Source organism: Phalaenopsis equestris, unplaced genomic scaffold (assembly GCF_001263595.1).
Source record: "Phalaenopsis equestris unplaced genomic scaffold, ASM126359v1 Scaffold000192, whole genome shotgun sequence".
NCBI lineage: Eukaryota > Viridiplantae > Streptophyta > Magnoliopsida > Asparagales > Orchidaceae > Phalaenopsis > Phalaenopsis equestris.
In genome coordinates this window covers 73,019-87,737 of record NW_018164634.1, presented here as the reverse complement: position 1 = coordinate 87,737, position 14,719 = coordinate 73,019, and the positions used below count along the sequence as shown (strand labels likewise).

At 37.0% G+C, this 14,719-nt stretch overlaps 1 protein-coding gene across 1 annotated transcript in view; it reads right to left on the bottom strand.

The window, feature by feature from the left end:
• Positions 1–14,719, bottom strand: part of LOC110022482 (protein RAE1-like) — a 51,322-nt gene that overhangs the window by 32,551 nt on the left and 4,052 nt on the right. Inside the window, 4 exon segments of the mRNA XM_020721444.1 lie at positions 136–277; positions 10,816–11,009; positions 11,353–11,418; positions 11,535–11,621. Coding sequence (XP_020577103.1) covers positions 136–277; positions 10,816–11,009; positions 11,353–11,418; positions 11,535–11,621 — 489 coding nt within the window.

Genomic DNA, 14,719 nt, shown 5'->3' with positions numbered 1-14,719 from the left:
ATATATATATATATAAGGTTCTCAAATTAACGATAAATAAGTCCAGGAAGCATGTCATCATGATATCTCACAAATAAAATTACATTCACCAATTTCCCTTAGAAAGTAACTCGACCAAATATGTACTCATCATACCTGAGGATTTTGTAAATTAAAAACTATGAGATTTCTATCAGCAGTGCCAACAACCATCAAGGGATACCGCACAGTTAGAGCATAGCATCTTTCAGGAAGTTGCTGAGTGTGAACTGGCTGTGCTTGCCTAGTATCCCAGTACCTACGTAGATTCAAAAGAGGGGTGATTACTAATGGTCGGAATATTGATGAAGAAAAAATGAATGGACAATTAACCAAAAGTACAGAAACAAAAAAAAAAAAAAAAAAAAAAAAAACTGCACTTATGCAACATTAACTGTTATAAAGAAAAAATTCCATCAACTGCATGACAAAGTCTCATGTTCTGTCTCAACTTTTAATGCACTAAATTAGATGCAGTTCCACATTAACAAAAAGGATTCCCATTTGAGGATATATGTTTAATATTTCTTTCAATCTCGGTGGCCACACAGTACTCACCAGACAAAGGGTGAGCATTTCCTTCAGAGAACTGAAGCCCGTGAATCAAATTGTGCTTTTGACATCAAAGCGGTAAAATCCTTTGTGCATGGTGAATCAACAATAGTGCCAACCATTCAGAAATAGTACTCTACATAAAGTTGACACAGTATTGAACATTGTAGGACTAAATAATAGGGGCGGTATTGTAATTTTGGTCACCACTTAACAACATTACTAAGTTTAAAGGACATTCAGGGATAAATTTTACACAAAAAATAACACTCGAAAACAACTCCTAGTAGGAATTCTCTGAGAGCCAGGAATAATATTCAAAGCTTATAACATGAAAATACAATGGAGAAATATCCCACACTTCAGGGTTCTCCTGATTGAAAAGATGTTGAGTATTGTTATATATTGTAATATACAACACATCTCACATGCTCCATTCATTTGCTTAAATGTTGGTTAAATTTAATTTCAATGATTGTTTGTAATGAAAATATATCTTTTTTAATTACATTTTGGCAAACTCATTTATCTAGGCAATTGAACTGTGCTCAATGGAGCCAGCCTAACTTGATCAGATAGGAAAAAAAAGGAAAACTAAATAAACCTAGATAAAGCTTGTGCATTTTAATCTAAACAGAAACAGGTAACATTTTAGTACTGTTGGGTACTTGAGCCTGTGGACATGATTGTACTGGGTTTTGATTTGCCCTAATTAGCATCTGAAACAAGGTACAGGCCCCCATGATCCCATCACAGAGCTAGTAACTTTCTGCTAGACTAAAACACAAGGCACAATGATAACTCATGTTACTGATTTACAGTCATATATAAATGTTATTTATATTGGATCTAGCAGCTATGTATAGTTTTCATATTTTGAGATAATGATTTTCCACACTTCCGAGTATATATATGAATAAGTTATGAAATACAATGTATCACATATGTTCGCGGTAATTTAATTAGACAATTCATTTTTTACAAGTTAGGATGAGTGTTAGTGAGAATTTAGTCTGGCTAAATTGTTCGCCTATGTCAAACCTCAACCGACCCTTAAAGAAGGGGCCAGTTGGGGTGTAACATGCACTTTAAATCTTTATTTATACACTCCAAATCTTATCAACCATATATAATCTTGAAATATTTTAAAACTCTATTGAACTCAAATCCTAATAGCCTCCATAATTAAAAAAAAGAATCCATATACTCCCACGATAAAAGATACCAAAACTGCTCATCACAAAATTCACACTAAACTCTACAATATAAAATAAACACTTAAGCAATAATCACGCACAAATCATGATCAAGAACCCCTCTCCAAACCACATTGCATTGTGTATGCCTCTGAACTCCATTCTGCAATAATCCCCCCCAACATTCATGCTCGTTGCTTCCACTTCTGCACATGCTCTAGTTCATCCACACACATCCTCCTTCTCAGTCAACGTCCACCCTTATGCCAAACCTCCTCTATGTTCGAAGCTGTCGATCAAACACTTGATCACCAACCACCTCAAATCATCATTCTTCATAAATCAAGGCAGCATGTCCTCGACAACAAGCACTTAATAAGATGAAATGAGAAACTCATAACACAAAACCACACGAAAAAAATAAGCTTCGCTGCTCAAACTCCAATGGCAAAATATCATCATAAACAATGCAATTTAGCAAAATCAATTTGCCTTTTTTTCTTAAGCATTTTGTGCTTTGCGGAAGTCAATCTTAGCCTTAAATGCCTGTCGGCGATAAAATGTTAAGGTGTGATGAGTCGCCCGTAGGAGGCTGTCGGTCGCCGGAATCAAAATCTCGTCGTCCGCTTCACAATGACGTTTTAATTTACATATAGATTTAAGTTTAGAAAAATATGAAATCAAACTGACCCCATAATTTTCACAGTTTAAATGAAAATGCACTCTACCTCAAATTACCTCATACCTTGTATCTATCCCGAGGGATAAACACGGACTTGAGAATGAGACTCGATCAAATAAACTAAGACATATATGACGTCCGTTTGGTCTCCGAAACCGTTTTGTTTGTCGACAAAATTCTCCTATTTAATATGAAAAATTAAATAGAGTTTATTTTAAGCTGGGTTCGGAAAAATTTTCTATAAGTGCAACTCCTATAGTTAATTACATCTTAAATGACCGAAGTCACTTAAGAATACTCTCGATAAAAATCAGGAAAAATTACCTTCAAGAACTTCAAAAGGATTGAATTTTTCAACGAAATCGGACAAAGATGTGTGAAAGAGGAATGACTCAAATTTGGAACATTTATTACAGAATCCAAATGAAGAAGAACTAGGGGATGTCACAGATCTCAAAGATTCAGAGGAGATCCTCGGTGACTTCTTAGTCTACCCTATGGTTTGGCTTCAGTTTCGACAATGGAAGAAGAACTAGGGGATGTCACATATTTAGAGGAGATCCTCGGTGACTTCTCAATCTACCCTATGGTTTGGCTTCAGTTTCGATGAGAATTATTCAAGTGTTTTATCCTGCCAATTTTATCTATTTAGGGCTTATATTCGTGTGAAACGATCACACAAATAGCTTGGAAGATGTGAGGATTTAGGTCGTAACGGATGACAACCTTGGAATCCTAAAACGAGTTAGAGTTCAGATCGTACAACAGAGCTATACAAATGCCTAACGAAAAGTTGAGGATTTATGTTGCGCTAGACGAAGAACCTCGAAATCCTATGAATGTTATTTTAATTTCTAGGAAATGAATGATTTAGCTGGGGAAGACATGTTCTGCTGTTGAAGATGGTTGTGCTGCCCCACCGCGCTAGTTTCAAGCTCTATGTCGTGACGAGTCTAAGTTTTCTATAGTGTCATGTTATAATGTCAAATCCAGCGGCCCTATGATCGTGTTGCCTGTCGCGCTAGTTTCAAGCTCCTTGTCATGACGAGTTTAAGTTTTCTAGAGTGTCATGTTATAATGTCAAATCCAGTGGCCCTATGGTTGTAGTTCTTCAGATATTTTACAGGGAACATGTTGAAGTTGTATAGTATATAGCATAACAGTAGAATATGTAACACAGGACAAGCAGTAGAGTATGCAGTAGAGAGAACAGTACAGCATGCGGGGTAAAGGAAAAGTTAAAAAAAAATGCAACAAGTAGGTGATTTACAAGAAAGTAAAATGTTGTAAACATAAAACAAACCTGTATACCTGGGAGATCCGTTGTTCCTTAGGTGTAATTGATGCAACAGGTACAAGCAATAAAACTTAAGTAAACAGACTGAAATATTTTATATAAACGAAAACAAAGAAACATCTTCCAGAAATCTCAAGAAAGATCGTCAAAAGACTCACGACAAGAGAAATGCAAAGAAATCGACGAATCGACAAATCGATTAAAATTGTAGAAAATATGAGAAAATTCCGAAAAAAGACCATGAGTGCTTTGTCCAAAAAATTCCAGGAAAAACATATGAAAAAGTCTGAAAAGAGGGTGACCACAAGCACTCGGGTCGGGGCTAGGCTCAACTATATATTAGTACTCGAGGGTCGTCGAAGGCTACTCGGTCACCCGGATGTATAAAGCCCGCAACTAGAAGAGTGTCCTGTCGAACCTAACTCAGGAGGGTGCTCCTTAGCCTAAACAGGTGATCAACAAGTAGACAATCGATGTTTAAAATGTATTTAAAATTTATATTTTCAGCATGTACATAGGTTTCAAACATGCAAAAAGTGGGGTTGTATCAATTTTATTTGTAACGAAAAAGGTATTTTTATTTTAGAAAAAAGGTGTATCTGTTCTTATCAAATTTGTTTTTATCAATTTTGAAAAGTAATTGTCCACGAATCGAGCATAAGGCTACCAACAACCTAAGAAGGTTCGGGTCAACTCCCGCTAGTCTTGTGTCGGGGAAAGATACTGTCATCCCCTACAGCTCACTGGGTTCCTGAATCGGATCCCGATGTCGTAGGATGACATATCATTTTGTTCTATCTCCGGTGTGTCTTTGTCATCACCGCCCTAAGCCCCAAAACAAAACCGACCTACTTGCGACCTTGCTTGATGGTTTCACGTGTAGCAAAAGACTATACATAGACACTTATGTATCGGACATAAGCATCAAAAATCGAACCAAGAAGCAAGGAAAAAAAAAAGAACAAAAATGGGGTGAGAGAGAGGAGGGGACTGATCCACCTAAAACATCGAAAAGAATGGAGGATGAATCAGCTCTCAAAACTCATGACAAAAAAGACCTGAAAAGGACGACCCGAAGATCCTTGAATCAATCTGAAAGGATATCACTTTGTCACATTTTTATAAATGGTTTAACCCGAGTCAAGTTGACCTCCTAACGCCGATATCCAAACCCCAAAGATATCTTTTGTGAAATCAATTCTTCTCAGCCAAACATTCGAAAATCTCCCGAACTTCATAAATCAAGCAAAAGGAAAGTGACCCCAGGGAAACCACCACTAGTATTTCCAAATACATACAAAAATTAGGATCTTCAACTTCCAAATTAACCAATAGCCTCATATATCAAATAAGCATAAAATCTTCCCATAGAACCAGAGAAATGCTCACGGTCGGGGTCAATAGAGGGGGGTATAGCCACCAAGACTTTTGGTCAAGGCAAAATAGGGCCAAAGAGACTCACGGCCAACGCAACCCAAGGCATAAACAGAGGCAACCCATATCAATTACTTGGGGACTTTTGATATACATAAGAGGGTGCAAAACATAACCATCATTTTGAGATGACTAATTTAATCCACCAACAATCATCCAGGTAGTTCAAGTCCAACAAGAAGGACTAAATCCAATTAAGGGTCCTTCAGTATGTCTCACGAGTAGGGATAGGAAGCAGCTCAGGACAGCCACCAAGCCTTTCTACTAGGGACAAATATAAAGCACAAACATTGACTCTCGGGTAGGAACTAAAGCCAGTAAAATCACACCCAATTTACCTCTCGGGTAGGGGCTAAGGCAAGCAAAAATCAAACCCAAACTACCTCTCAAGCAGGGGCAGAACGAGACAAAACCGAGCTCCCAACCAGAGTAAAACCGAGCAGCAGCTAAGGCCCAAACTCAGGCCACAATAAAAGCTAGAAAACATTTCCATGCCTCAAAATATCAAAATATAGGGCTACCACATGTTTCAAACAAGAATAGCTATGGAACTCTTCCAAATCAAAATAAATTTCTTCACAGTACGCGCTTTTAAGCCAAAAATGATCATAAAATGTCAAAACTGAGCCCCTAGCAGGGGTTAAAGCAAATAAAACCGCACCCTCCCACAGTTCTTGAGCAGGGGCAGGAATAAACACCAAAAACAGGCTCTCGGATAAGAGCTAAGACCAGCAAATCGAACCCCCAAACAAAGCCAAACTGAACCCTTCAAGGCCCATAAGTAAAGTTCGAGCAGCTAGGACAAAACTTCAACAAAAACCAAAAGCCATGTCTCAACAAAACCCAACCTCCAACCCTTCCAAAGTGAGAACCGAGCTCCAGTAGAGACCAAACCCAAACTTTGAAGGCTAACAAATGAAACCATAATAGCAAATCTACACCCAACCACCTTATAATGAAACCAAGCACCAACAGAGGTCAAAACCGAGCCCCTTAAAATTAGCAGGGAGCCCCAAAGCCTCAACGAAAATCAGATTAAAGAGATCAAATCAAAGCTTTAAGGGCTAATCAAATGCAATATATGATAGCAAATCCAAACCCAGCCATTTTTAGGCAAACCGAAAACCAGCAGGGATAAAAAGAATAAAGCCACGCCCCAAATCAAACAAAAATAAGCCTCATAATCAGGCAAGAGTCAAAAGCTAGAGCAGGTAAGACCGAGCCCCAATGGAGACGAGAAACCAAGCCACTCAAGGTTAAAACAGGGCCCAAGCATAGATAGAAACTCAAGCTTTAACAGAAATTAAAGTTTCAGCTACTTTAAGGTGAAACCGACCCATTTAGAACCAAAGAGTAGTTCACATGTCTTTTGAAACATCAAGATATAGAGCCAAAATATGTCTAAACAAGAGCAACAACATCGAGAGTATATTTAGGCCCTCAACTTAAATATTTCAAGCATGAAACAATTTTCAATAGAAGTTTAAACAAAGTGATGCCTCGTGAGGTGCTAAACCCAACCACCAAAACAAGTTACAAGACTTGTCGAATTTAATAAATCCTCCCATAACATATATTTCAAGCAAGGAAGAGTCATAAGAAACCAAAGCCGAGCCCACAAACATGCATGAAAGGCCAAATAAACTCTCCAATATCTCATGCTAAATAAGAATAGATGAAAAGCCTCATAATACATATCCCAACATGCTTGCAAGAGGCGTCAACATCAGCTCAAAGCTACGTTTTCAATTATTTCAACTTGCTTTTGAACAAAAAGAGAAAAGAGGAGCTAGCATCATCTCAAAGCCATGTTTCAACCTTCTTATTCACAGTAATAGAAATATGTCATAAAGGGGAAAAGGTACCTCCTTGAAGCAAAAGAAAGTAACACAGGAACTTTAAAGACACTCCCCAACTTCAACTCCTCCAACATCAAGAGGAAACCAATTCAAGCACCAGAAAATTAAAGAAATCAGAAAAGAAAATGACAGAGTTTCCTCCCTCAGAGATTTTTCGGCATACCCCCAGGGCTACAAAACCGAGCTCTAATATCATAGAAGGAGAAGAATGATTAAAAAGATACAGCAGAAGAATCAAGCACAGAGGATACGATCCTCGCAGAGGCCACGCTCTGCGGCAAGGAGGGTCGGGAGCAGAGGATACAATCCTCGGCAATAATAAGGGGATGGGTCGCCTGTGAGGTTGTCTCGCGTGCGAGAGGAACGAGCGCGGGGACGAAACTCCAACGGCACGAAGGAGTGGGCCAGGTGAAACCGAGCGAGGATAGGATCCTCGGCAATAATAAGGGGATGGGTCGCCTGTGAGGTTGTCTCGCGTGCGAGAGGAACGAGCGCGGGGACGAAACTCCAACGGCACGAAGGAGTGGGCCAGGTGAAACCGAGCGAACCGCAGTTAGGGCAGAGGTCCACGAGCGCGAGAGGAAGAGAAACGAAAGAGGGGAAATAAACTGGGTTAAGGATTTTTTTAACATAAGTTTTTAATTATAATAATAATAATAATAAAATATTATTTATTATTATAATTAACACTTAAATATGTATTTTCCCCAAGACGTGCCGTCGCAATGAAACGAATGTCCCCTCTAGGCAAAATCAATGTTCCGGACGCATCGACGTAGTCTATTTCGTCATCCGGAGTCGTTTAGATGACCTCGTCGACGATTGAGACGCAAATGCGTCGAGTCGCGACCCGAATCACGTCAAAAACTCGGCTCGAATTAGATTAAACAAGACGGCAAAGAGCGCAGCGACGCCAAACCAACGAGTACAGTCAATCCTAAGGCCGACAGTCCTATAGGAATACTCCCTGCGTTCCTTCAGAGCAGTCTTACCTGCTAAGCAATAGCGGTCAAAACTACTATATGGAACGTCAAGTCGAGCGAAGAAAAGTTCAGAATTGCTAACGGGGAGGGCTTCTTCACAAGTTTTCCAGGAATAGTCGACAGAAAGATCCTACGGCTAGATCCTAGGCTACTAAGGAGGGGTAAACTGCACCTCGATCGAATCAACAATGCCCTCCAAAGTCCCTAAGCAAATGCATGAATTTGTCGTTCATAAAAAAAGTTACAGCTTATATACACTTAAATATATAATTGCACTTTTGATAATTTCCTGTTCATTATTGCCCCCTTTCAAATCTCACTCAATTATTGCTCCCTTTCAAATCTCACTCACATACATATTATGATATCGCGTTTCTATTCTTATACTAGAAAATTGTATACACACATTGTGATATTGACCATGATTATGTTGATCATTGTCATTTAAGATTATCAATCATTTCATCATTATCAAAGGTTTTCAAAGATATTTTGGAGATAATCTTCGACAAACATCATCAAAAGTTTTCCGTCTAGTCCTATGCAATCCACCACATGGGTTAAATGTGGTCCTTCGAACCTAAAACTGAATATAATTTCCAACTCAACACATGTCAAAACTTTACAATCATCATTTTTAAGATGATGATATTATTTACGAACATGTGTACGACGCATGCCTTGAAATAGGTCATGAAGATAATTATAAGCTACCAGCACCTAAGTATTATGCTTGAAGTAAAGTTTAAGATAATATCAAATGCTAAACCTAGGAATGCAAATGAACCGAATGTTTGACAATCTACTAGTGGCTCGGCTTGATTAGAGCTTATTCATGATCATTTAATTAACAAATCGAACGAACTTAAACACTTTCGTAAATAGTTGATTGCAAAAAGAACAAGTTTGAATGCTTTTTCGATTCATTTATGTTCATGAGCAATATCGTTTAAAGCTCATGAACAAGCTCTATTATTGTTCAATCGCATCTCGATTAAAGCTCTTACATAAATAGTATCATTTAAATGTCTATTTTTTGGCTCAATAAAATTTATTTGATACAACTAGTTTATTTTTTCAAACTAACTACTTAAACAAAGCCAGAATAAAGCTCAATTATGGCTTGTTTATTTCATCAAAAAGAGTTGCTCGTCAAATAAGCTCAACAATCCCCATATAAACCGAGCTCGAATAAGGGATTGATAAATAAGCTCAAGCTCAAACATATTTCTAAAAGCTCAAATTGAGCTCGAGCCGAGCTAATAAACAAGCTCAAGCTCGAACAAGCACCAGCTCTGCTCAACTTGGGTTGTTCGAAGCCCTAGTTGAGTCATACCCTCTACTGATGAAGTGCCAAGGTTGACTCTGCTCAACTTGGTTTGTTCGAAGCCCTGAGTCATACCCTCTACTGATGAAGTGCCAAGGTTGAAGAATATTGTCAATCATAAGATGATAGTTTCTATATATTATTGTACTAAAATATCTTTATTTATGAGAGCTTCAGTTGATCATCTCCAATTCACTTATGATAATCTCAGTAGAAATAAATCAATTCAAAAGATCACAAACAAGCACCTACCAACAATTGAGTTTGTGCTAGCACTATCACTATCATCCCTTCGTGGTTCTAGTTCGTTGTTGGTTTAAATTGTAAAGATTATATGGATGTATGAAGTTTGGAGCTAAACAATAAAGCCCCAAAATATGTTTATTATTGAATTCACGTTGCTTTTCCTATATCGCATGGCCTCTTCTTCCACCAAATGATTCGGCCATGATAACTTTTACACGTTAAGATTTACCTCCAACAAACTATTTTAGAGAAGAGTTCCCTGTTAGTTGAATGAATTGATACATTACAATTCAACAAGTTTAGCCCACAATATGTCATTTTTTTAAGTTCATAATAGATCATTTTTTCACGTCCAAAGAAGTCCAGCACGTACAAAGGAGCTAAACCGAACAAATTTGGAAGATTTTTAGGGTCATTTAATTTTGAACAAATTCCATCACGTTTTTAATCGTTTAATTTTATTATGTTGAATTGTCATTTTGGATAATCTTAGGTTGAATTCAGATATTTTGATAGGATTAGATCTAATTTAGAATAGAATTATATTTTATTTCAAAATCTTTGACCTCGTCTTTATAGCCTTCTTCAATAAATAGAATTCATGGTTGCATTCAGAATATCGACTACTACAATGAAATGCATGAATTTATGCTTAAGCCCTAGTTGAATATATTTGTATCCAAGTTGCGCACACAAAGTTTCTCCTTTACCCTACGCTTCATTAATCCACCCATTATCATCACTTACCCACTTCACTGCTTTCATAGTAGATATAGTATTAGATTATAGGTAAGAAAATAAAACAAAAGGTATATAGCTTGTAATCAATTATTTTATTATTAAGCAAAACTAACCTAATCCAAAAAAAATCTGAACCCCGTGTTCTTAACTTATCTGGAAAAATAAAAAGCAAACAATGAACAATCAATAAATATGCTCCTAGACATGGCAAAACGCTCAACACCAGAAATGATCAGAAACCGGGCATTTACAAGGTCAAGCAGTAGGCACATGCCAAGGTATATTTGAATAAGGATGGCATTCCCATTTTAAGGAAATATTCAAAATATCACATAATTGTCTATATTACAACGATTTGTGATGAGCTTCCCATTACAGTAGCCCATTAGCTAAATGTTGTTGGTAGATAATATCATTGCACAAAAGTAAAAACTGGAATGAACATTGATTTGAAAAATATGATAATCAATCTATACTTGCCTAAGAGTTTTGTCCCAACTCCCAGTAACAAGACATTTCAATGGCTCGATCCAAGCAATCTCTTTGATAGGTTCATCGTGAGCTGCAACTTGAGTTGGTTGGCCGCCAGACATTAAAGGCCACATTTTGACCAGTTTATCACAGCCACCTGAAAATACAGTTGTTCCATCGTCTTTCCAAGTTGAGCATAGAACCTATGGAAGAAAATTCAACATGTCAGTAATAACAGATAATAATGGAATAAGGAAAAGCATTAAAAAAAGGCAAAATTCAACAAAAAAACAAAAGGGGGATTTTTGCATACAAAACTCACAAGTATTATATATTTACAAAATTTAACATCCAAACTTCAATATTTATTTATTTGACATTCATATCATTAACATCATGTCAAAAATACCATTAATATTTTGATGTGATTATGATATTAAAGTGTTAGATAAGTAAATATCAAAGTGTGAGTGTCAAATTTGTAAAAACATAAGAATGATATGGTATGTATGTAAATCTCCCAGAACAAAATTTCAACCACCTTACCGGCTGGTCATGTGATATTGATGCCTTTGGCTGGCTACTCCCAGCAAGAATTTCCCAACATCTAACCTACAAATTCAATAACGGTCTCCAATTAAAACTTCCAACTATGCCAAGAATATTAAAAAATGACAACTCTAAAGGCAATCGGCTCAGCTATAGCTTGTATTCTTTAGAATAGTTACCTGATTATCCCAAGAAGTAGCTACCATATAATTCCCTTTTGGACTGAAAGTGAGGCTAGAAATAGAATCAGTAGGGGCAGGAAGCACCTATAAGAAAGCTCAATTACTACACGTTATAGTGAAGTTATACATGAAACGTTGATTTGAAATTATTTAGTGTGAAAAGATGAACATTATCAGCTGCAATAAAATTCGACCAGCTAGGCAAATACACAGTATGAATAACTTCAGAAAAATTTGAATAAAATAAAAAAGATGCTTTCAATACTCATGAAAATAAAAAACCTGATTTTGGCAAGATCAATGTTATTTCAGTAAGCTGGCAGCTAAAAGAGTATACTGTAAAGCGTCCCTCAAAATTCTAAGGATGCTAAAATAGACTCGACACATTTCAATCCGCCTAATAATCAACATTACTAAATTGTTAAAATGATAACTAGTCAAGCCTCTTATTTTAGAAGTGTGCTAGGCATTCACTATCCGTCAATTGGGGCACAAAACTGACATCAATAATTCTGTCCAACAAGGGAAGAATAGCATGATAAAAGAGCAATAGAGTAACAATACATAACACCCAAATCTCACCAATTTAAAAAACTAAAACACAACTATTTTCATTTATAATAATATCACACAAATCACAAAGAACAACAAAATGCCAATTCGTTTTTTTTTTGCTTTAAATAAATTCTCAATGATTATGTTGTAACACATACGAATACACATGTTCAGAAGTCTTTAAAAAACAAGATTTTATTTAGTGACAAAGAAACATGTCAGTAGCATGTGTGTAAATCTCTGTAAAATCTAATAATAATACTACAATATTGAAAAAAGCTCAAAGTACATATTTTCAGAGTTGAAATTTTGATCCTTAGTATACAGATAACCAGCATAAGATGGTAAAACTACCCCATCTGCCCAACCCACAAAGAAAAAGAAAACAAGAGATTCTATTTGCTTAACAGGTTCACTCGAATAATGGTTCAACTTTACATAGCAGTCCTTCAAGAAAGGTTCAAAGTTTCATTGATGAAATTGCATAAGCATGGCCTATCTTCTAATAACCAAAATGTACTCATTCATTTAGAAAAATTACCCAATTTTAGGCCAAATTCTTGAAATATGAAAAAAAGCCAATGATCCAGCAAGTTTGTCAAGTTTGCAACTCAGAAATAGTTCAGATTTGAAAAAGAAATATACCTCAAAGGTGACAAAAACTTTCAATAAGGTAATTCATACAATTTATTCGACATTCAACAAACGACGATGAGACAATTAAATAAAAAAGGCAAAAAAAACAGACTTAAATAGGCTGCTTATGCAAAATTGAGGAGAAACTCATAATAAGCAGATGAAGTTGTAGACTTCTAGAATTCTGTATAATCAAAAGGGTGTGACCAGAGGCTCTTACACTTGTGGGAGTCTAGGGAAGTGCTGATCCACATAACATTAAATCATCTAAACAGATGCAGGGTAACCTAATTGTTGCTGCAGTCCTGCCCTTCATACTTCTTACTATAATCTTACAGCTCAAAAGAAATTAGTGTTGTGATATATAGAACAAAATAGAAGAACGATCTTTGACGAAAGAGAAAAATAGCACGAGAAAATTCACACTATCTAATACCAGAGGCTCTTACACCTGTGGGAGTCTAGGGAAGTGCTGATCCACATAACATTAAATCATCTAAACAGATGCAGGGTAACCTAATTGTTGCTGCAGTCCTGCCCTTCATACTTCTTACTATAATCTTACAGCTCAAAAGAAATTAGTGTTGTGATATATAGAACAAAATAGAAGAACGATCTTTGACGAAAGAGAAAAATAGCACGAGAAAATTCACACTATCTAATACCAGAGGCTCTTACACCTGTGGGAGTCTAGGGAAGTGCTGATCCACATAACATTAAACCATCTAAACAGATGCAGGGTAACCTAATTGTTGTTGCAGTCCTGCCCTTCATACTTCTTACTATAATCTTACAACTCAAAAGAAATTAGTGTTGTGACATATAGAATAAAATAGAAGAATTATCTTTGACGAAAGCAAAAAATAACACGAGAAAATTCACACCAAAAAATAGTAACACAACGGAATACACATATTTAAGTGATTCAGTCTTTCTTCTTCTCTCTCTCTACACCGAGATATACCGAAGAAGCTCTACATCGAGATACACCGAAGAATATAAACTTATAAGAGAAATAAACTCAATTTCTCTTCTGCCACAAGTCACCAAGAAGAAGCCAAGAGAAAACAATCTTCTTCTTCTTCTTTCTTCTTCATTCTACCGCAAGGAACTACTCGTTGCACTTCTCTTCCTTTATCCCGAGAAAGCCCGAAGAAGAACACTAAAAGGCTGTGCTTCTAAACTGAAGGAGAGACCGTGCGATGTCTTTCTTCTTCTTCCTTCTGTCGCGAGCCAAGCCAGCCCGCCGAAGAAGAAGCCTTGGAGAGCGATACTCCTCTCGCTCGAACCACACACACCTCCCTCCGGAACTGCTGACTGTTCATGACTTAAGGAAGCAAAGGGCGGCGACATTTTGTGAATCATAGGTAGGAGCAGTTTATAAATCTCCCACTTTGAGACTGGTACACAGGCAGCAACATCTTTTTCCTCAAACTGATATCCTCCACTGGCGGCGTCGCCCTTTTCTTCAAACATAAATCCTTTTTCTTCAAATATAAATCCTCCATCTCTGCAACTCAAAGCACTTGTCTTTACACCAGAAGACCAACTGAAGCTGTGCAAAACTTCAGTTTTTCAAGAGTAACACTCTTAGTCAACATATCAATAGGGTCCACATAGCCTTGCACCTCCAAGCTATTTCCTGGATTACTCGTCTCTAGTTACAACTCCCACTGCATAGGCAATATCTTCTTTGTTGAAAACATTTTTCAACAAGTCTAGTCTTATACATCATACTGTTAGGGTTGTAAATGAGCCGAGCTTGAGCGAGCTCAGGCTTGGCTCGTGTTCGGCTTGTTCTAAATAGCTCGTGTTCGAAATCGGCTAGTGTTCGAAATCGGCTTGTGAACAGTGTGTTCGTGTTCGGCTCGATATAAATATTCGTGTTCGTGTTCGGCTCGTGTTAGACTCGAAATTGGCTCGTTAAATTAAAATTGAGAAAAATAGATGTAAAGTATGGGATTCGAACCTGGATCAAATCTATACAAAAA